The sequence below is a fragment of the Trachurus trachurus genome (genome assembly GCF_905171665.1).
Source record: "Trachurus trachurus genome assembly, chromosome: 15".
Classification (NCBI taxonomy): domain Eukaryota; kingdom Metazoa; phylum Chordata; class Actinopteri; order Carangiformes; family Carangidae; genus Trachurus; species Trachurus trachurus.
This window is the reverse complement of record NC_139906.1, coordinates 10,335,628-10,360,312: the sequence shown is the minus strand read 5'-3', so window position 1 is coordinate 10,360,312 and position 24,685 is coordinate 10,335,628. Positions and strand designations below refer to the sequence as shown.

Genomic DNA, 24,685 nt, shown 5'->3' with positions numbered 1-24,685 from the left:
GAGGAGAGGAGAGGAGAGGAGAGGAGAGGAGAGGAGAGGAGAGGAGAGGAGAAATATGTTGGGGGGAAAAGAGGAGGAAATAGCAAAATGCAAACATGAAAAATGACAGGATCAAAATAAAACTTAATCAAAACAAAACACAAAAATAAGACTTCAGAAATCCTCTGAGGTCAAGCAGCCTGTCTCCACTAGAAACACAGAAGCCCTTGGCAACGAGACAGGGCCAAATCACTGAGGGGTTCAGCTGTAGACTGATGTCTCAGCAACTGCTGGAGGATTAGCTGTCACTCTAAACTAGACTACTGTTGAGCTATGTGTGCGTTTTGTGCAAGTGTTTGTGTCGAACGTGACCGAGACTAGCATGGGTTGTGCTGTAACATGATCAAGCTTTGAACAAACCCTGGCTTGTAAACAGATAACAACAAGGCCAGCTAGCAAATGCACTCTTCTGTCAGCAGTAGCCGGACAGCAGGACAGATGAGGACAGAGAGGCCGACGGAGAACACAAGGGAAGTTTCACTATTATGTTGGGTCGTAGGGTTTGTTGTTGTCATTTTCATTTGTTTTACCCTTTTATTTTATGTTATTTTATTTTATACATTGGAGTATCTTACAGTACATATGTTCTTTGATGTAGATGACAATCAGATTTAATGTAAGTTTTTGTTGACTTGCCTTGTCTTTTTCGTGTTGTGACCGTTAAATGTACTGGTTTTAAATGTGGACCCCAGGAAGACTAGCGGTGCTCTAGAGCGCAGCTAATGGGGATCCGAACAAATAAAGCAAATAAAACAAATAAAAAACTTGACCACAATTGAGACATTCACATGTATGAAGGTTTTCATCCAGGCTCAGCACAAACATCCTTCCTCACACACATTACAATCATATATCCCATTCATCAGAGCCTGACGAACAAGCTCACAGACCTATTTTAAGAGCTGTTAAAACAAACCTACACCACTGATTAACGGTTGTCAACAATAATCATAATTATGGGATGCGCACACATAGACAAGACAAACATGTAACGATTAATCACGATGCCAAGAAGCAATGCTGAGAGGAAGCGCAAGCTCGCTGTGTCAACAATAAGTCTTCTGTTTTTACAGTCACTGAACTTTTAATTACAGTTGAATGCTTGCACTGACACTTTAATTATTACAGGTGTATTTAAAGACGATACATTACTTCACAAACACATTTTCCATTTCACTCTGCTATTGTGCATAAAAAAACTCATTAGAAACCTGGTTTGTATTTATAGTGTTCACCATAAATGAATGTGCAATCAGACAAGAATAGCCATATTATCCAATAAGTATCTCATAACACTGTAAAAATCTAGCATGAGCATGAAAAGGGAGGTTTATCAAAAATATACTAACACAGCCTGGTACCTTTATTATTTCTGTGTCAATAGAAAGGCAGAACCAACAAAGCTCTGCATACTTGAACATTAAATATGGATTAAACAAATGAAGTATTACCACTAGCACCCACACTGGCTGCTTAGTAATATTATACAAGTGGGTATAAAAGGTCTATGACTAAGTTCCTTCAAAAGGTAAGCACCATCTGTGTGATGGCAGCAGCTCTACTTCAATAAAAACAATATTTTTAGATCAGGGCACTTGGTACTTTTTAATTAAATAAATGATCTCAACACTTTCCCCAGTACTGTTTACAGTTCTGCATGACTGGGACTGGAATAACCTCTCAGTCATTTCTATGTTTAATAAAAAATGAATTGTTTTTAATGAGCTCAGGTTTTGGGTTTAGTTATCCTCATGGCATGCAGGTTTTTAATGAATACTGTGATATCACTTTAAACCTCGCCTACAGTAAACAAGATAATAATTAGTGTGTGACTCAGCAGAGAGGAGAAAACAGATAGAGACAGCAGGATGAAGCAGCGCCCCTGCTGACTGCTTCAGTGACCTGCAGTCTGAGTCTGGGTAAGAACACCTCAGACTCTACAGCCGGAGGCATCTTGGAAATACTTTCCAAACAATACGACGTTCTCACAAATCTAGGACTGAAAGATTTATGACTTCCGGTGACTGGATATAGGAAGAGGAGAGAGACGTAGGTAGTCGGAGAGGAGAGAGAGGAAATCACCTGTAATGTCACACCGCAGAATAATGTTTTCACATGAGAAAGTTGGAGGTGTGAGAGGCAGCGTGAGTTTTAACCTGCAGTAAAATCCTAATGAATGTGTCTTCACATTCTTACTGAAACCTTATAGAGGTGGGAGCAGCAGAAGAGGATTTCAGGTACTGTCACTGTTAGCACAGGTGCACGTGAACGTTTAATTGGGTACATGTTTAGCATCTAAACCAGGACTGCTAGGTGGTGTAAAGATACTTAAGAGAGATTTAAAACACAAGAACATGTTACGACCATCCTCCATTTTTGAAACCTCCTCTACTCTCCTGTTCTCTGGCCCCAGTGTGCAGACCCCCAAACCTCAAAATCATCCAGAGTCAATGGACTGGATCCTTATGTGAGAGGGTCATGTTTGAAATGGCCAGAAATCATCTGAAGAGTGCCAAGCAATACAAAAGAACAAAGTGCTTCTGTCTGCTCCTTAAGTGCTTAAACCCAGCACTAACAAACTGAAAACATTAATTTTCTTTTCTCTGTAATATATTTATATGTTTAGTGTAGTGACATCTACATTTAGATCTAGCCAAGAATTTAGATTTAGATTTAGATTACCAGTAGGTAAGAAAGACATCAGTAAAAAACTGTGAAAAATTATGCACATTGGTTGCCTCTGATGCTAATACAGTACATTACTGTAATTTGTAAGGGCAAAATAGAGGCGCAAAAGATCGACTCCTTTCATATTGTCAGTAGATGATTTGCCTCCTTGTTCTGACAGAGTGAGCTGCTACAGTAGTTTCCATGCAAACTGGCCAATAAGTTTCAGTGTGGTTTACAGATGTCCACAGATGTGGAATGAGCTTGACAACAATGTAAAATGTAATTATCTCTGTCTGCTTTTAAGAAGAACTGAAAGGAGCATTTGCTACTAAAATATGTTCAACTCATGGACCCTGAGAAGGTGCTCTTCATGTTTGGGACCATGTTGCTTGTTCCTTTGTGTTTAATTTAACCTGTACTCTATTCTTACTTCTGTTCAAACACTATACAAAAATCATTTGTAGCTGCGGTGTTTGTGCCCTCTTAGAGAACAGGAAGGTTAGTGTGTTCATTCAGGTGTCGAAGCTGAATAGTACCCATGAATTCTAGAGAGTCATCTGACATTGGAAATTAATGCTGATTGTACCCTTTCACCGAGAAGAAAAAGCCAGATGTTTGTGGGTGTTAGTGGGGTTTTTAGTGGCTTCGGAGTCTGCTTGTTCTGGGAAACTTCTAAAATATTTGTGACCTACAGTATGAAATAGTTGGAGTATAGTCGCTCTAAATGTGTGTCCCACTTGTGCGTAAGTGTGACAATAAAAGGACTACTTCATATCTCTCACTTTCGTAATTATTCAATTACGCACAGTCTTGTTTAAATGCTTAAGGTTACCTCAAGGTCACGGCTTCCTTGACTGACAGGCTTCGGAGAACTCCCTCTTAAACATACTGTATACTATTCCAGGCATGTAGGCTTAGGGTGAGTGGGCGTGAGCTGGTGTGAGTGCGTCGGCGTGTGTGCGCATGCATGTGTGTGTGTTTTGCAGGAAGTGGAGAAACGGCCCCAAGGCATTCATGAAGGGTGTTGGAAAAACATAAAACTATCTAGTTGCTGTCATATCAGTTTCAGCTGCTGACTTATGACTAGCATTAAACTAATTTACACACACACACACACACACACACACACACACACACACACACACACACACACATACACACATAACCCGAGGGACTGCAAAACAGAGCATGAGAAAATCACAGCACAGTTTCAGGTACAGGAAGTCCAAATAATAGACTGACTTGAGCAAGATCTTTAAAATCAATTTAGACTTTTACCAAATATTCCATTAATAAAAAGAAAAGAGGTTTGAGTCAATTTGGTTATTTTCTGTGGCACAGAAGTTACAGAATATCTTTCCCATTATCAGCATGATTTTCAGATCATTTTACCATAACTTTTCCACTATCCTCCTTATAATCTAATTTCATTTTAAGCTTTAATTTTGTTTTCCGAAGTGTGTATGTGATTGTGTGGTTTAGTTACTTACAGTCTTTATATTTAACCTATTGTAAACTGCACAACTCTTACATAAGAAGCCTGATATTGTATGGACTGCTGAATAAGACGACCAAACGTAAGTAAGTCGATTAAATAAGCAAAGATACAGGTTATACTCATCTCCCAACCACACTCAACCCACAAATACACATACGTACATGCTGTAAAAATACCTTTAGGGAAATAATTAAAATAGTAGCAAATAATGTTTGGCAGCTGATGCCAATGATCAAGTCTTTAAGAGCCTGACTTTTTTTTTTTTTCCCATGCCTCGAAATAGCAGAGGCAGGAACTATCAATCACTGTCATCTTGCTCGCCTTCCTTCTCTCAGCTCTGTCTGCTCCTGTCTCCCCTAAAGGCACAACCATTCAGGAATGAAAGATAGCATGCTCAAGTGCAGTCACACACTCACACACTTGCACTGCTGAACAACACACGCACAGCATTAGGCACAGTGGCCTAGGTGTGAAAGTGACATCACTTGCACTCGCTGCAAGTACAAAACCTCAAATTCAAATATTAATACTGTTACCCGTCTTAGTGGCTCTAATAAGCCACGCTGGGCTGCATCGTCCAACCTCAGCCTTATCCAGTTTCTAATTTCCCTGTTCAAACAACTGACACTGTGACAACAAGCAGCGACGTCAAACCAGATTCGAAGATGGGAGAAGTGGAGTCACTGGGACAAGTAAAAGAATTTAGGAGGGGGGTAAAAAAAAAAAGTAGAACAGTTAAAAAAAGGTGAGAGGAAGAATGACAGCTTCTTTAATATCCGGGTGGCAGGCGATGTTTTCTTACACAGCAGTGTGTGTCTGTGTGTGTATTCTTCAGTTGCAGTTAGTTTCACAGCCCTGGGGATTAGCAGCTGTCAACAAACCAGAGCAATTTAAGGAGCTGATTGACAGATGGAGGAGCTGTCCAAAGGCCACACCCCCCCGAAGTGTCAGGACACAAGCTTGCCATAGTGACCTAAACTGTCAGTACAACTTATCTGAAATCTATAAGAGCATCAGTGGTATTTAATCCTACTGTATTAAATACCAACCAAAAATACTAATAATATCGCATGTACTGTACCTCACAAACTCATTATCCAGAAAAACCCGTCTGCCAGTGCTGGCCTTGTGAGAAACGAGTTCCCACATCAACAGTTACGTCCAATCAGGTTTTAATGGGCCTCTCCTTTTTCGCCTTCAGCTCATTTCCTCCTTTCTCTCCGAGCTGTCACTCACTGGGTCAGCAGAGGGAGATAGAAAGAGGGAGCATGCTGTGCCAGCTGTCTAGAGTTACATCTGCCCTTATGCTTTTTGGGTCTAATGGTAATAAACTTTCAGAAAGCTCAAAATGCCACAAATTACACAAAAGAATCTGCAGGGGGGAAAAACCACATACATGAATGCACTTTTCTCACACTTAACAAACACACGCACTTTTTCTTTAACTCTGAAGCGGCTTGAGTGTATGTGCATGTGTGTGTGTGTGTGTGTGTGTGTGTGTGTGTGAACTCGCATGCAGGTCAAAGTGATGTCCCATCTCATATCTGTCAGCGCCCGGAGTTTATTTACTCGGTTATATTATCATTTGTTGACCTAGTCACATGATCTGAGAGCGGGAGGTGCAGAACCCCGGGCACCCTGGGGAGCCCAGTCAGGACATGATGAGAGACACGGGCCTGTGACCTAACATACCCAACCACACACACATACACTTCAAGCTCTTGCACATTGTGACCTCCTACTTTCTCTTTTCAAATCTGCCGTTTCTCCCCCCTTCACCCTTAAAACCCTTTCCTTTGACTTTTGTCACCCTCTACTGTCCTTTTTTAACCCCCGTTCCTTCTCCCTCGCGTTAGGACTGGTTGTCCACCGAGGCTCTTACTTTACACCACTGGATTCTTTTCCTTGTTAACACTGACACCGATGCTCAGGCGGCCAGCATCAACAAATGATGATACTTTTTTAGCCCTGACTTTCAGCTGCTAAATGTTTGACATTTTGACACCGAGAGAAGCATACATAAAAGTTTAATCCGTGTACATAAGGCTTCTCCATAAACCCAAGGAGAAGTGAGTTGAACACCTCACATGAGCTCAGCCACGATTAACCCGGTTTATCGACAAAAATGACTCATCAACAAGTTTCTTAAGTGATCAACTGTTAATCTGTCAGCCTCATGACATAGTAACACCTCTCTGTCTCTCTCTCATTATTGTCTGATGCCTTGGCCTCAGAACAGCAGTAATTCTGCTAATTTAACACCAATTGATTTGTCCAGTGAAGAAAGAACAAACTCATGTTCCCCCCCTCCACCTCTCCTCGCACCTCTGGCATTACTTATTAGTGGTTGAATGAATATGAGCACTTAGCAGTCAGACATAGGCTCTTGACAAGTGTGTATGCGTACGGCAACAAGGTTGAACTGTACTCTGTCATTAAACTTTTGCATGAATTACTCAGGTTGAAGTATAATGAAATTACTGACATCTGTGGGGAAAACTACCAAACCTTTCCTGAAACCTGCACTCAAAGAGTTTGGTAAAGTAATCATCAGTCACACCAATTCAATTTGTTTGTGCACTCAAAAAAAAAATTGTGCTTGAGTTAAATCTAAACATTTTAAGCGTAGGCCCCATTTTGACAGCACCCCATCAACACCCAGGTGACTCCAAAGTGCTCTCAACAATTTGTGCATCGTTTGTTGTATAATTGCTTGATTTTTTAAAGCAAAACAAACATCTGTGCTTCATTATTACTATAATGCTCATAACTTGAGAATTAATGAAGCCTAAATGTCTTGTTTTGCTCGCTCAAAAAACTAATGAGTCACCACTTTGGAGTAATTTGGACATTAATGAGGTGATGAGGCCTGTGCTTAAAAATGTAAATGTAACAGTGACAGAGCAGAAGTGTTTATATTGCACACAACAACTATGATGCACAAACAATTCATAATGGTTTGATGGTTTACAATAAATCCTTCAACTTCACCGGAGGTATAAACATAGACAAACCCTAATTTTTTCAGTGAAATTTTATCTGAAATCAGTCCAAAAGACTGGCTCAAGTTTATATCATGATTCATTTCATTATTCAACACTTTTTACTACATTAATCTGAGCCTCCAGAGCCCTCCAAGTGTAAAAAGCTCTCATAAATTCTCAGGAAAATCAGTCTTCATCACGCTCAGTCCATCTTGTTTTGATCCAGTTCCATCCTCTCATACCATTTTCTTCCAGTATCTATCTATATATGGAGAACAATTGTCCATTAATAACTGGTGTAAACAGTATGCACACTGACCTTATGCTTGTCTTGTCTGTCTCACATAATAACACACAATGTTGTTTCATCTGCACACACATTTGAACACATATGGGCAAGGAGCAGAACGGACACAAGCAAAACAAATGTCCAAACATACGTCATCGTCCAAACTTCCATTAATTGAATTTGCTGTCAGCCTTAACATCATCTGTTGACACAGGCCTTTGCCAAGTTTATCTACTTCCCTGCTCGCCTCTCTTCTCTCCACCTGTTTAACTTTTTCCTCATTTGTCCACTCGTATAAACTCACGCTGCCGAGTCTACTTTCTGTTGTCTTTACTTTTTCCTGAAACGCAAAGGTCACATCTAAACTCTGGAAAAACTGTGAGTGAAAATAACTGAATAACTAAACAGATCAGACCCATAGACCACTCGTAAAGACGGATGAAGCCTTCACGACATCCCCCACGCACTTCGGATGTGACACCAAGCAAACACCCACCTGTCACCCACAGCTGCTCTGCCCGTCGCCCACAATGCATAACTTAAATTTATCTAAGAAAGTCAAATTATCTGTGGAGATCAAAACTGTTTTGTCAACATGTTTATTTCTGCTGTGAACCTGAGCATTTAACATTGGAGTCTATTGAGATTGACTCACTTTTGCAGCCAGCCTCAAGTGGCCATTTGAGGAACAGCAGTTCTTTTTTGGCATTTCTGTGTTGGCTTTATTTTTCAACGCAGTATTTTTTAAATGGACAAGTTCAGTGTTGTTATGGTTTTAATGTGTTTCAATGTTATCTTTCCTTAATCTCATTCCTTTTCTGTGTTGAGTAAACTTAGCTGCCCTTTTAGTCAGGACTCTCTCAAAAGAAATCATAGAAAAATAAAAACTACACATGCCAGATCTTCCTCCGGCAGACAGCACAACAACAATACTCACATGTACAATAATGGTTTATTGCTAATGTGCTTTTATACCAATACGCAAACCTCACACAAACACACACACACACACTTGCCTGCTCAGCTCTTTGCTTCAGTTCTAACTCGCAGCAGATGTTCCCCTGCCCAGGGACAAGAGGCTCTAACCCACAATGAGCATCTCAAAACACACGGTTACCTGGTATGTCCCGATGCCGATGTGTTTTGGATCAATCTTCACGAGCTCAGCCATCGGATCCTGGACACGTCTTCCAATGGACACTGTCGACACACAAAAACACCACACAAAGAGGTAAACATGTGATATACGTCTCATGAGATTCTGTGGTTTGTGTTTTTTATGAACTTGCTATCAGAATCTCAGTTATTGAATATGCAAATCCATAATATTTATAATTGCTGAATATGCAAATAGCCTGCATATTACAGCGCTGGCCTGAGGGTAGGCCAAACCTAATTGTCATTCCTCCACCCCCAATAATAATAATTAAAGCTGGCTTTTAACTGTCTGCACCTGTCATTTGGCTTCCTGATAGATGCGGCAGGCACAAACCTTTAAAACCACTAATTCAATCACACCCATATACACCGGCTCATATAGCTAAATGCAGTGCACAAATAAACACACGCAGTCCATATCGACCAAAGTGAGGTTTTGCTTTTAACGATGGAGTCTGTAAGGCTTCAGCCTGCTGCTGCTGCACATGAAGCCAAATGTCTTTTCCATGAATAAGTTGGCAAGGCCCAGTGACAAGGAGAAAAATTACAAACAACCTTACTCGCATACACACCATAATACATGACATCACCCCTCGACACACACAGGCACACAGAGAGGAGGAGGAGGAGGAGAACAACACAGCCAAACAACTGTTCTCAAATCCATGAAGAAGACAAAGAGGACATGTCAGCTGTGGGTGTTAACACCATACATTGTTCTTTCTTTGTTATTCTTGTTATTTTTAAAGCCAGAATAAATGACGCCCTGAAACATCAGTCATATATTTGAGTGCACAAAATGTTCAGAGTTCAAACAAGGTATAAAGATTGACCCTGTGTTATCCACTTTAAATTAAGGATTTCAAAATACACTCTTTGATGAATCAAAACTTACAGGGTACAGTTTGTCCCTTCCTCCATCCTGCCTGTGAAGTGGCTCGTCAATGTTTTGTATATGTACATTTTGTGTATGTTTGAATTTCAGTGGTCAGCAGCAACGCAGTTTGCTGCGTGAGACATGTCAGACTTAGATCTTTGAGGCGGAACGGACAGACAAAGAGAAGGAGAGGGATGGGATGTAATAGAGAGAGTATGTCTGGAATCAATGGCTTTCCTCTCCTCTCTCTCCTCTGGCTGCGGTGGGAGGCTGCTGCCTGAGATAATATTTAGACAGGGATGGAGTTTCAACCCTGGCCTTGCTCAGTGCACCACCAAAACTCTCCAATAGTCTTTCCATCTATTCTGTCTCCGACTCCCTCGCTCTCTCTCTCCCTCCCTCCCTCCCTCCCTCCCTCCCTCTCACTGAGCGGGGCCGATTTGTAAATGGAGTCCAGCATAACTCTCCAGCACTTATTGAAAGTTTATGAGCCAAATACAGCACTACAAAATTGGGAAGCAATGAGGACAGACACAATAAAGAAAGGCCCTCTTCAGATACAGACACATCTCTTGGGAGGACTGGAAGAATGTGACGTGCAGCGCTCTGCCGGCTCAGGAGGGGGTTGGGGTTGGGGGTGGTGGGGGGGATGGGGAGAGGGGGGGTGGCTGTAATGCAGCTGAACTTTTCTTGCAGAGTTTGAGGTGAAAAAAGTTAAGTGAAATTAGTTCAGCTTTTGAAGCACAGCCTGCCCTGTCATACGGCAACTGGCAATCAGTCAGTGACAATGACCCAGGAAAGCCTATCTGTGCTGAGTTTTCACTGCGGTCACGCGTGACAAATCTCTTGCTCAGTCTCATACACGAAAAACTCAAGATAAAAGCTAAACACAAAAAACAGCCCTCCTGAGGCACGGCTGGAATATTGCCTATCACCACTAGGTGTCCCCAGCTCTTCTGTGTTTAAACAGGACAGATGGAGGGTGCCTATAACTCCGTTTCCTACATACTACACTACTGTACACGGCCACTGGTATATAGACAGAGGCAGAAACATGCATACCCCCCTCGAGGCAAAACAGACAGACAGAAACACTCTGTCACCACATCTGTGACCGGAGCGTCCCGGCCGAGCAGCCCCCTCTTTTTATACCCATCCAAAGTCAGACGCTGTAGATTTCTCATGGCTTTCATTAGAGGTATAAATATGGCTTTCCATGGCTCTCAGTGCTGCTGACCACAGGAAACTAGTGAGGAATAATTCAGCCTCACTTGATTTACGGCTTTTATAGAGGAAGTCTGCTGGAAACATTGGTTCTCCAAAACTCAGTGTGATTTTTTTTTTTATTCTGCTGTGTGATTTTTTTTATTCTGCTGTGTTTTCAGTGATGTCGTACAGTATGTGGACCGAGTGAGGGAGAGGTGGCAAATGAGTGGATGAGGCACAGGAAAGAAGAGAGAGACAAAAGGGAACCTCAGAAATTCACGGATCATGAAACAATACTGTTGGGAAAAGAGTGGAAATGCAACTGTAACAAAAAAAAAATGTGGTCGTATTTTTTGAAAGGAATATACAGTAGATGCCAAGAGTATATTACCTAGTTGTCTGGCAAAATGTTTAATGACCATCAGAAGCTTGTGTACCTGCACTCCTGAGGTTGGGGTCCATGTCTGGCATCTCTTTGACTGCCTCAGGGCTCACGCTGTAGATGGATGCTCCTGCCTCATTGGTTATACTGGGGAAAGAAAGGGAAGGAAAACAAGTCAAAGACTGAATGTAAGAAAAAGAGTGGGAGGAGGAGTTGAAGGGCCTTTTATAGAAACATGGAACAAGAGGCGAGTTGGCCAGTGGGGGAGAAGGTGAGATGGGAAAAGCACAGTAGTTATTACTGCTTAAAGACATAATGGCAAAGCTATCAAGGAAAATCACCACTGCCTGCACCTTAAATGATACAGCTGACAACTTCTCATACTGGTTTCCTACTTGACCCTGGTTGATCTTTTGTAGTAAAAGACTGATTATCATTAGCACATTGAGGCCAAAATAGCATCGTCATTTGTAGCTCTACCTTAACATTGACAGCACAATTGCAATCTTTCAAGAGCTTTTAGGTATTCTTATTCATATGATGGCAGGTGTAAAGAACCACATGAAGAATAAAAATGAGCCATTGGCTTCATATTTAACTATTGCTGCTAAACATATACATCTTTAAGTCATATAATTCAGATCGATTCCTTTTCACATTGAAATGAATGACACTTTAATGACAGGGCAGTATGATGTGTTGTGTGTTTGATAAAGAGATGGACACTGAGTCAGCAGACCTATCCAGCATATTTACAATTTATGTGGCACTACTGCCATCTAGAGGCCATGGTGGTATATGACTATTTGTCAGTATAGAACGGTTTTGATATTGCAGTCACATTTATTTGATAATGTGCCCACACATAATGTGTTGTTGGTGTCATGATTATGATATTGATACTTTGTCCAATATTGGTCCAACTTAAACCTCAAATCTTTTTAAAATAAGTTTGATACACGATTCTTGCTCTGAAGTCAAGATAATCTGCTTTTGTGCATTCTTATGTGAACCTGAAAACAAAACAGACTTATTTGTGTACATTGAATTTCCAATTTTCCACTGTCAGATTGCTTGAAGGTCAACTTCAGGGAGTCCAATAAAATATTTGAGACAGAAAATAAGGACAGTTGCTGCTTGATTCACAGGTCTACAAGATTTATGTATTGTGTCACTCACACCAGCAGCTATCACACACACGCAACAATCACTTCCTCTGTGACAAAACCACTGAACAATCATTGAAAAAGTACATAATATATTTTATTTGTTCAAATTCTCCCCAAAATATTTTTTTTTAAAGTCAGATTTCAGTTGAACATTCAGGTGAAAAAAAACTGATGTCCATGTTTCCACATTTTTACAATTTCTAATTTCAGTCTAATGGCAGACTCAGTCAACTCAAACGTGGTCTATCATGAAGGGTCAATCATTCATTGCACCTTTATGCAAAGACTGTGACACTGTGGTGCATTGAATCCAGGATGACTTGAGGGGCTATTGAAGATAGAAAACTTACAGTGAGGGAAAAAGACGATACTTTTGGACAAAGCGAGGAGAAGATATGTTTTGAAAATGAATTAATCAATGTTTAATGAAATTTCTTAGAAAAGAGGAACTATTAAACGCAAATACGTAACGGAAGATTAATAAAAACACATTTATTCAAGTGCATACATCTATTTCTCTGTTGATGTTTTTCACATGTCAATCTCAACATCTGAAATGAACTAATTCAAATTGGTTTAATGTGACAACAAATGATACCACATTACTACATTAATGTATTCAGGTTAAAGTAGGCTGCTTATCATCCTTCACAACACAGACAGGACGGTGGGACAACAAAGCCACTGATACCCGCGATAATGCTGCCGACCTACAACCGAAGCTGTCGTATTGTTTAGTGTTCCTTCTCTCTCGGGTGAATGGAGAGAGAAAGGGAGGATTGGAGGAGGAACGAGGGGGGAGGTTTCCTCAGGGGTGACCAATATGATGAGGGGGTCAGCACAAAACTCAGAGTGAGGCCTTCTGTGGTACACACACACACACGCACAAACACACACATGCACACACACACTATCCTAAAGGCCTGGACCTTGCCACAACAACCTTGCCAATTATACGTATCTTGTTAATGAGGAGTGGCAGAGGCCTTCTGATGAGAATCACATTTAAATGAACTTGTCCTCCCTCCCTCCCTCCCTCCCTCCCTCTCCTCCTCTCTCTCTCTCTCCCATCCCCTGTATTCATCCCTTCCTCCGCCCCACTGTTCTTTTTGTCAGCTCCTTATCCATCGTGCTGACAGCTGACATATCGCCATGGTCACGCCGCTAACGAGCACTGGCACATGACCTTCAAAGAGGTCAGAGCAGAGCTGGTCATTAACCCGACACACACTGTCTCTCTCACGCATACACACACACACACAGAGGGGACACACACACAAACACATAAGCAAGTTAATTAATGCTGAGTAAGTTGCATAAGATAAATGAGTGAATATTATTATTATATAAAAAAAAAAGAATCCACAAAACTTTAATCTCATGCTGCTCTCTTTTCTTAGTGTTTACAAAAATGACCACAGCTTTCAATTAGAGAGAAAACACAGGACACACACCTCTAACCTCACTCTCTGCTCTCATTCAGAGTCAGCAGGACAATGGAGGTCAAGTGAATGAGTGTCAGTGCCTCAACTAGTTTTGTTTAGGAAACAGACAGAAAGACAAAAAGAGAGGAAATAATAGATGTTGGGGGGAGGGGGGGCATGAGTAAAAAAAAAAAAATAGTGAAAAGGTATCATTAAACACACAGGAGAATAGGGAGAGAGCAGAAAGAGAGGCCACCAGCCCCTATCATGTCTAACTTAATTAAGGCTGCCGCTGGGGCAGCTGGGTAACGGCACTGTCATGGATACAGCTCTGAGCTCTCATTGCCACGGTGTCCACGGCCGTCGCCATAGTCGGGGCATCGTCCTGGCAGTTAGCAGAAGGTTGTCAACTCCACAGCTCTCTGGCCTAAGTGGGTGGATGGAGGGTCGAGATGCGTGGACACACACACACACACAACACACAACCACACACACACATTCTGAGACACAAAGTCAATGGTCGCCTCTTGGTGTAAAGCGATGACTTGGCGGGCCTGTAGGGTTATCATACATTCACACTCTCTGTTGCTCTCTCAATTGTACACACACATAAACACGGACCTGCCTTCAGCCCTGTCCCATCCTGGGGCAAAGTCACCAAAACTGGCTCCTCTATCCGTTCCCCTCCTGGTTGTCTTTGAGACACACCCTTGGGCCTGACACACACACACACACACACGTCGTGACTGGCCCCCTGCTGCCCCTCAAGAAACCCAACATTGGAAGAGATGGATACACACTTTGATACCTCATTACAGCCTCCTGGCATACACATCCTTAATCTTAATTAAAAACAGCTCATCATATCAGTCAGAAAAGAAGACAGGCAATAATATCACCAGCTTAACTGATACAGAGGACAAAAAGTTGGAAGGAGGGGGGAAGGGGGTAGCGGGCAAGAAAGTGAGCAGGGACAGACATTTAAATTTTAAGGCTAAATGATATATAAAGATATACAAAAGCCTACATCTTAATATTTCGCTGAACAGTGCATGAAACAAGGACATTTCTCCTCATGAATTAAAAAAAGAATGTACTTAATAATGCATGTGTGTGTGTTTTCAAACTGGGAAAGATTGGCTTATTATCTGCTTCTCCAAACGGTAAAAGCACTGAAAAGAAGAAGACGAGCCACAAATTTTACCCAACTAAAGCACCTTCATCAAAAGTGCCTTGTTAAACTGAAAGAACGACAGATTGTCCTTTCACAAATGTAGTAATAGTGCAGCAGCAGAACATTATTTTCCTTTGAATCTCCTGTTCAAAGTAAAGTGTTGATCTTACACAAAAGCTGTAGAGGGACATTTTCTCTCACAATGAAAAAACTACACTATTATAAATATGCATCTATACACAATGGAGTAAGAAATCTAAATGAGCTATAATTCCACTTCACTGCATAAACAGCCATTTATTTGAGAGCTGCCATATCAAACTAAATATGCCATCAGATGAAGATGTTACCTACAGTACCTTGAAGTCACTGAAGAAGTCAATAGAAAATTCACTACTAGCCATCTATATGGGTATAGAGTCGGGCACTTGAGAGCGAGTACCTACACACTCACACACAACTATATAGTGTCATATTTCATTGACTTAATCTGTCGCAGCATTTGTTCTCAACTCAAGACTTTATTCAAGATAACTGGATTGCCTAATTTTGTAGCAGTATGAGCTGTGATGTCACATATTAACAACCCAAAACACACTCATATCAACACACACACACACACACAAGTTTCTCTGTCCCGGCTGCTCAAACAGCTTGGGTCCATTGTTCAGTCAGCTGCAAAGCTTGACCTCAGGGAGACAAATTGAGGGATGCACCATCTCTCTCTCTCTCACACACACACCCGCACACACACACACACACACACACACGTCGGGTCTGAAGACGATGACATTTTTCACAGAGAAAAGCGTCCAAATGGCAGGTGTCAGGGGCCGTCAGTCTCTAGAGAGGCGCTAGAAGGCAGGCGGGCACACGCACACACACAAACTCCAACTGCCAGTGTGAGGCACGTCTGAAAAGAGCAAAGCCTCACAGACACTTATGTCAATCTGGTAGCAGGGAAGGCCTGCACTCGTGTCACGCAAAAAAAACCACGCACACACACACACACCCCAAATCCCAAATACACACACAGCATGTCAGACGGACTCATGTTTGTCACACGCAGGACCATCGCAGGGAACGGTGGGACCCTAGGGGAGGACGGCATGGAGGGAGGGGGGCGACGACGGGACAGAGGGTTGACCACCAGTCGGGCATGATGGGAGGAGGGGGGTGGGTGGGTGCGGGTGATACGGACGAGGCCGACAGATATATTCACAGTCCACCACCTGTGCCCGTCGTCACTCACAATGAGCTACACAAACACAAGTATGTTTCTTTTTAGAGAAACGTTGCTTGGCTGTGGTCTAATCTGTTGTAATATATCAAACTGACGGTCAAAGGTCAGTTGCAAGCTATGCAAGTCCGGTAGCTTTTCCGCTGTTTTGCTGACCCTCCTCTCAGCCATGTGTATTTGTTTACAACGAAGCCGGCCAAAAATCAATACATGGAGCGGTGGATGACGTTACATGACATATCCAGTTTTCTATCAAGCGTGGCACTGTTGCACTTTGTTTGTTGTCCCATGTCACCCACGTTGTTGTGTATTTCATCGTCCCTCTTTTAATTATTAGCTTCTCGTTCTGTCACTATTGTGTATTTTTATTGTTGTTTTTGCTGCTGGCTGCACCGTAAATTGCCCTCCGGGGACAATAAAGATCTCTTGACTTGACTTGATATACAATGAATGTTGTGACGTGTATATCTGTGTAGTCTTAACTGTCATAAACAAGAGATTACGGGTTAAGGAGCACGTTTGTGTTGCGGTGTGCAGAGACAAGAGCTGACACACCGGGGCGATGGCCAGGTACTGCACTGATGTTGCAAGGTTGGTTTTCAGCCGTGAGACGCCAGGTGGAAGGCAGAGAGCCTCCGTTCTCACTCTTAACAAGTCACAAGTCATGTAGTTAAAGCAGAAGTAAGTGATATATTTGTGTTAATATAAGTCTTAAATAGTTATATCTTCCGACAGCAATCACTTACATAGAGTGTTTGGTCTGAATCACGGGTCTGTCAGTCACTCTGCTCTGCTCTGAGTCGAGGAGAAAACATTTATCGTATCCTACAGTTTTTATCCAATGAGGAGAGAGAACGGCATGCAGGGCTGTGTGTGCAGCCAAGGGACGCCGTGAATGTGGCGACGTAGGGACGAGGACTGTTATGGTGCGTTCAAGGAAACTCGTTTTTTTCCGACCTGTGAAGTCGTACCAGTTCGATCTGGTACATAGACTGTACAAAAAGACGTACTGGTACGATTTCACGGGTTGGAAGTTACGAGTGGCCGTTATAATGACTTTCACCGGTAAAACAGGTCGGAAAAACACGAGTGGGTTGCCTGGAACGCTACAAAGTCGTAAGTTGTGACTTGAAGCTGTGATTTATGATTTCAAAAGCCTGCCTGGAACGCAGCATTAGCGAAAACGACCGGATCACTCACTTCTGCTTTAACTATTACAATTACTTAATTTAAGGTAAATTAATTAGGGTAAAAATGTAGCATAGGCACGGGAAAATCCTGCTTAGTTTCTCCCCATGAGGTAAAGGTGCAATTTGTGACATTGGGCAAAATAAATAAAACAATATTTTTTTTCTAAATTACACTTCAGTAATACATTTTTCTTGAGGGATGTGCAGACCTGTCCGTCACTCTTTTTCTTGCTGTCTACTTCATGTTTCAGCCTCCAAAGTTACAGAGCTCAGAGGGTGTGATTCAAAGACAGCCCACTCTTCCCTCTGCAATCCTAACCTTCAATGCAGCACTCTCTGTCTCTCTCTTCACCTGTCAATAAACTAATTGTTGGCTTAAAAGAAGCAAATGAATGATTACAAATGAATGGATTATCTAAGGATAATTCTATGGTTGCATACTGAACGAATATACTGTAATTCCATAATTTTGAAGGATTTGTATTCATGCTTTTGTCTGGTATTACACTTTTCTTTTATACTTTTGTACCACATCCATATGTGTTTAACATTTCCAAAGTTGTTGTCGTCCTAACCTTTCCTCTCTTATGAAAGGAAAAGTACACTGAGGCCTTTCTATGCCTCTAAATCCATCCGTCCCTCTGCACCTCCCTCTATCCAACCTTCAGACCCTCGGTGAGGCCCAAGTGCCTGGATCTCGTTCAGTCATCACTGGTCCTGCCACTGTATGTTCATCACTCACTCGGCCTGGCCCTGGGAGCACGCCCGGACACAGGACATGACAGGGGATACACACAGCCGCAGCCACACACAGTCATATATACAGTCTACACCACTGTCCTCCAGGTCTATCAACTAGCCAGTAATAATGATCTCATCCCAACAGGAGTGGGCTAGGGGGCAAGACGGTCAAGGACTTGTTGTAAGCATGCCTCAGTCAGAGCAGGCATGCACTGTTGGCTATTTGAATAGGTTTCCTGCTGCAGCTACTTGTCCTGCCCTCAGACATTTTCAAGTATGAACCAGTCAAGGAGAGAGTGATGACTACTCCTAGAAAGAGAGATGGCCTACTACTTTGTGTGTGTGAGTGTGTATCATCATCATTGCCCAAAGATCTCCCTAACCTTACCCCACATATTCTTGCCCTCTGATCATTAAACTCAGCTTGCTATAACCAGTGTCAACTTGTCATTCTTCAAGCACACACAGTCCCAGAATTATTATTAAAGTCAAGTTGAACAGCCTAAATACCTCAGCTACAGAGGGTTAGGAGAAAAATAATGAAGTCAATAAGTCGAACATAATGACAGTAACTCTCCACAATCAGCCTTTTGTTGCCTGTAAATGATTTCTCAAAACAAACAGAGAGGGGAATTTGTTTTGCTCCAGAGGAAAGTTGCTCTTTGTAATGTTTCCTAACCACTCATGTTGAAACTTGAAAAAAAGTGTTTTCTCCGGTACTTCAACAGATGGATATGCAAACAGGTTTGTTTGCTTAGTTAAGTACGGTCGTTAAGCCGATGACAGGTCGATCTGTGAGCTGCCAGAATTTGTAAAATCTTCTCTCCAAAGTACAGGAGTTACTTCTTTGAGGGTCAATAAGCATATCTGGGATCGTCTTCCCTGCCAATCAGCTACAACACTTTCTGACGAGGGCGACACAGAGCAGTGTGCGTCACCAAGGAAAGCACTACTCCACTGAAAACCGCACACACACACACACACAAACACACAAGACATCTGTCTGGCCAGCACTCTTATGAGCTTTGACAAAGCCTGCATGCTCTACCAGTCAGTGGTAAAGCGCAATGACAGACAAGGTCATGCTGCACTGGCCTGTCAGGAGCCAGATAGGAACGAACACACACACAGCCACACACACACAGAGTGAGCCATGAGCAGGTGTTAATAACAATAACCAGGCTACCAAACAGACACGTATTTGTACATATACCTAACACACATCCATATACATACAGTCTTAAGCCATCAAAACGTATGAAATAATTAAGTCTGATGTGTTTTTTTAACCAATACGTCATAAACTGATGTCCAGCGGGAGGTCTTTAAATTATTGGGGCACAGCTGTATGGCAGATAACCTAATGTGCATTCAGTGGGGGCCATCACAGGCACAGACAAACCTTGTCAGCTAAATAATACCTCATGCTGTACAATGTCCTGCAGGATGCAGGTCATTCATAGAGGCATTGTTCAGGCTTAATCATGTAAGATTACTTTGTTGTAAATCTAATAGGGGGATCTCGTGATTTTATTTCCCTCCTCACTCAGCAAAGACAGGAGTAAAAGGTTATGTGTGATGCAGCTGAGAGTTAACTGTGAAATAGTTTGATTGCATAAGTTTCTTCCTACTTGTACTTATACTCTCTACAAAAACTACATTTGTGGGAAAATCATGATGGACATGGACTCATGATGTAATGGTCAATATTAGCATCCAAGACAAGCAACCTCATGCTTGTTTGTTCACAGCGATGGTGGAAACTGCTGCCAAAATATTCATGAGGTCATACACTTGTTATTAAAAAAAACACTCTGAAGCAAGTCATCATTTTAATGCGAGATAACACAACTGAAGAGATAAGCAGGCTGACTCTAAAAATGTAATATGTTATTTCATGACCAATAGAAAGGGGTTAAATAAAGCTTAATTTTACCAATAATGCTACTTTCTACATTCAAACTCTGGGTTTTCCAGGAATATTTGGTGATGCATCTAAGTCTCAGTGAAAAGTGTTGTACAGTAGGCTGGAGTTTGGTGGTTGTTACATTTAAAAAAGTTAAGAGGTGGTTATTGAGTTAAGGCGCTGAAGCGAGAAATTACCCTGAAGACAGTGGAACAGTGAAAACACATGGACCATGGACGCACTATTTCTGCAGCTCACCCCAGCATCTCATAGCCTCCATCAACAGATAACATGGATCATGAAAACCTTCAGATAAAGTAAGTATTTTTACTCAATTTTTTAAGAGAATTAATCATCAGTAACATTATTTACTGACTAATACCTTAACTCAACATATTTGTCTGCTCAAACTCCTCAAAACAAGCATTTCACTGATGACATCTGGTTTTTATGGGCATATTTTTCCATTTTCCAACATTATGTAGAGTTAATGGTTCATAAAAAATACAACAGAATAAAATGACATAATATAGTTGAGATCCTAAATGGAAAAACTGATTTCATACCTAAAAATAGCACCTTTCTTTTATCCAACAAAAAAATTATAAATAATCCACCTAATCCTATCCCTGCCTGCAACATGCATCTAACCTTAGATAAATGATCTGCCTGGACATTACACTGACTGGCCTTTCACACACTTTCACAGCTATTCATCCATCTACATGACACTATTTAGACATACACACAGAGATACACAACCTTGTGCCCTTGCATGGTTGTCTTTAGAAGAGCCCTCACTCCGTACAAATTATGGAGGAAGTGACTCAGTGAGTGTGATGAGTCTACTCGAACAGGACTAAGGCAATGAAAAATGCATACTCACGCACGCACACTCCCGCACGCACACACACACAAAATACAAGTAAGGATGTCCTGCAGGCTGCCATTTCTGGCTGTCATTCCAGCTGAGCACTGAGGCAGAAGGACACAGAGAGACAGACACGCGGGTGGAGAAGAAAGGGTGGAGAAGGGTGGGGGTGGTGGTGACACAATGAAGGCTCATAGGGAGACAGGAAGCAGACGGCGCAAATGAGGCTGAGGTCTTTAATGAACTGCTGCACTGTCAAGGTGGAGCGGAGCAGTGGAGTGGAGACCTATACGCATGCACATGTGCTTGTACAGGTACACACACAGAGCCATACAAACCACAGTCATATAATACCTCTAACAGTGCCTGTGCCAAAATGTAAAAAAAAAAACCTTTCAACACTGTTAATGTCACATTTTTACTGACTGATCCCACCTAACAAGGTAATGATGTTAAAAATCCAAAACTGCTCCTCAATCTGGTAAAATAACACAATGAAGACGAAATATAACCTCACTCTCGCTCCTTTAACACACACACACACACACACACACACAGGATTTTTGTTTTTGAGCCAGAATACGTCTTTCCAAGTGCACAGCTGTTTTTAGTAGCTGGATATGACAAAGAAAGAGCAGAAAAAAACACAGAAAGCCAAAGAAACACAGATGGTAAGGTGGAGATGGAAAGTGGAGTCAGTGACTTTGTAAATGCAGCGAAACAGACGAGACAGTACTGCATGAGCTCGGTCTGTGCAGCGCGTGTGTCAGTTTCCCCATCAAAGACTTTCTACAACAATCGATCAAAAGTGGTTTGAAGCAACTTGGGTACAAGGTCAACGAACAAAAAAATGCTCATACATATAGAATCGTACAAAGTGTACCAGAAACTGGGTCAATTAATTATACTGTGGACATTTCACAGCAAGCACTAAGACCCCTCGCTGTTCCTGATGCTACATTGCTATTCTCCGTCATTGCCATCATCCTTGTTGCTGTGGTAATGAGGTTTCCCCTAATGGCAGGTCAGGGTCAGCCGTGGGTCAGTCAGCAGGGGAGTAAGACCCTCACGGTTACTTACAACCGTCGCTCCTTGAGGCCTGCCCCCCTATCATCATCATCATCATCCATCAGGGGACTTTTGGTCGAGCATTCACACAGATATCTTTAAAGGGTTTTGAATTAAGAACACAAACACACATCACTAATTTAGCCACAAGGCACACGATCATATATCCAACTCTAAATATTGCACATTTCTGTTCCGTTTAGATGCAAGGTATCTAAAAAAAATCGTATTATCTTTTATTGACACAAAGATCGATGGTTTTGTTTTATTTCATTATTCATTAAAAATTATTTACAGATTTTTTTTTGTAATTAATGTTCCTCATACCTAATTCAAGTTTAAGCACATTTTTTATTCACAGACCAAAAAGAGGTCATTAAGAGGCTGAGATTTGTGTAACATATCTCTCTCACTTCTATGGCTTTTACAGTGGAGTTGAAATTTCATTTTTGTCAAGCAATTTCATGTTAACTCCACCCAGACATCACATATATCCCACACCGATGTGCAAAGTGGGCCCATACCCCCGGGTCTTGTATTTCAAAAACATATGTGGGGGACCCCATCCCGGAGGAAAGAGTGAAAGTAGACCAGCATTTGGACTTTGTAGAGCGTTTCAAAAGCACATTAAATTGGTTGTGCTTTTATGAAAGAAGTGCATGAAGAGGAGAGGCGATGAAAAACACAGGAGCGAGGAAAGACGGAGAGAGCAGGGAAGGAGAGTGCAGACAGAAATATGAAGAGTGTGCGAGAAGATGGAGAGGAGACGCATTTTTCACAGATTCAGCTTTTATGGTCTATGTTTTCGAGCCTGCGTCAGCCACGGTCCAAAGAAACCAAAGTGAGACACAGGACCAGACAATTCAAGAGCGATATCATCTGAATAACAACCATATATTTCTATGGTTAATGTCAAAATAACACTTCTCTGCTCTTCCAAAGTTCATGCACTTCCACACGCCTATATTCTACAAACCCTACTAAGGCAAAGGCAGACCACTTATACATGTGTTACGTGCTGCAAAAATATAGTTAATCATATCAGGTGATACGAGAACCACATCAAACACAAATCCAACATTCTTACGTGTTGTGAAAAGCATGAGTGCCAATGGCTGCAGAAGAAGAATGAACAAGAGAGACATTATATCAAGATGTGAAATTTTGCTGCTCTGGAGGTGCTCAGGCGTGCTCCAAAGGGAAAAAAAATGTCTTTCATGAAAAATAATCAAGTGGAAGTTAACTTAATAAACCTCCTTTCTTTTACTGTTTCTGTTCTCGCAAACAGACAGAAAATGGAACTTTACTGAAAAAACATGGGCTATTAAACCAAAAGGTATGACCTCTGAAGTGTGCATGAACTCAAAAATACTGAGAAAATTCACACACGCACACACACACACACAAGCAAAGCTCAGAATCATTCTAGGCTGTGGTCCCAACGCTAACCTCAAGTCAACAAACACACATGGAACTCAGCAGAGAGAGACAGAGACGGAGCAAGGAGAGGCCAGTGGTTATTATACTTGGATCCAGGATCTGTGCCGTTGTATTCTGAAGTGTGGACTGGCCTGTTCACAGACACAACGTGTACCGCAAAACGTCTCTTTAATTGGACCGAAGTGAAACGAAGTCCAGATGGCTTTAATAGACAATATTCGCTTGAGGGACACATTCCAATTTGTCTTTTTCTCCATCTGTGTCCCACTCTCTCGCTCCCACACATTTTCCTCCTCTGTTCTCTACCCTTTCACATTCCTCACCCCCTTTGTTCACCCACTCTTTCCTACACTCAACTTTCTACGTTTTTATACCTAAACCATAATTTCTGATTTATCGTCATCATCATCATCATCATCATCCCACCGTCTCCCTCATCATTAGGGTCATGGGTAACTGGACTCTGTGTGTGCATGCGCTTGGTGAAAGACCTTACCAGTAGGACACGTCCAAAGGTTGAAAAAATCGCCTGGAGATGAGGTCAGCGAAGAAGGACTCAGTTTCACGACATGCTGTCCCGTTGCCGATGACAACTTTCGTGCAGCTACAGGGGATGGACACAAAAAAAATAATATTCTCACCACCATTCACTTTCTCTGTTTTCAGTGGCAGATTCAGTCGAGTCAACTGAAACCCAAAAGCAGCAGTACCTGTATTTGGTCATAAGGTGGTGCAGTTTGTCTGCCTCTTTATGCTGGCCTGACGTATGCAGGTACACTACATCAGTGTGGAGAATCTGACCTGGGAGCAGAGAGACGAAGACAAAGAGAAAGAGAGAAATGACAATGTTGTTGACGAAGTATAACGATGACAACGAGCGGCCTCATTAGAGTAGATGATATTCTCTTTAGCTTATGTCTCTGCACTGTGTGTCTCCACCGAGGCAGTAATGCTCCAGATAAATTCAATAATTCACAAACTCCACATCAGCAGTGTCTGTGCCTCCACAGGAAGGCCAGCCCCTGCCAGTTCCCAGCTCCTTCAGAGGAGAGGTGCAGATCTGAATGGACAGCTCCGACAGGAAGTCACGTGAGCACACCTGTGATCATATCCAGCTCGACCTGACACGCAATATACGTATGCTGGTGTCTGTCTGTTGTAAGATTGTCAGCGGGACTTGTGGCCACACAATCAGTCACCCAGAGGGTGGGACCTACCCTCGCACAGTGTGGTGCGAAACCCACTGTGAGACGTGCTGAGACATACAGTACAGTACAGTAGACACACAAAAAATCCACAAGCACACACACACTCCACCCGCCAGGATCATGCCAACTGGCATCTAGTCTCTGACATGCA

General features: G+C 42.1%; 1 protein-coding gene across 1 annotated transcript in view; it reads right to left on the bottom strand.

Moving 5' to 3' along the window:
• srbd1 (S1 RNA binding domain 1) overlaps positions 1-24,685 on the bottom strand; it is a 47,742-nt gene that overhangs the window by 10,497 nt on the left and 12,560 nt on the right. The window contains exons 13-16 of the mRNA XM_083987531.1: positions 24,037-24,127; positions 23,823-23,930; positions 11,159-11,250; positions 8,598-8,680 (exon numbers count right to left, since the gene is read on the bottom strand). Coding sequence (XP_083843657.1) covers positions 8,598-8,680; positions 11,159-11,250; positions 23,823-23,930; positions 24,037-24,127 — 374 coding nt within the window. The remainder of the gene's footprint in view (positions 1-8,597; positions 8,681-11,158; positions 11,251-23,822; positions 23,931-24,036; positions 24,128-24,685) is intronic.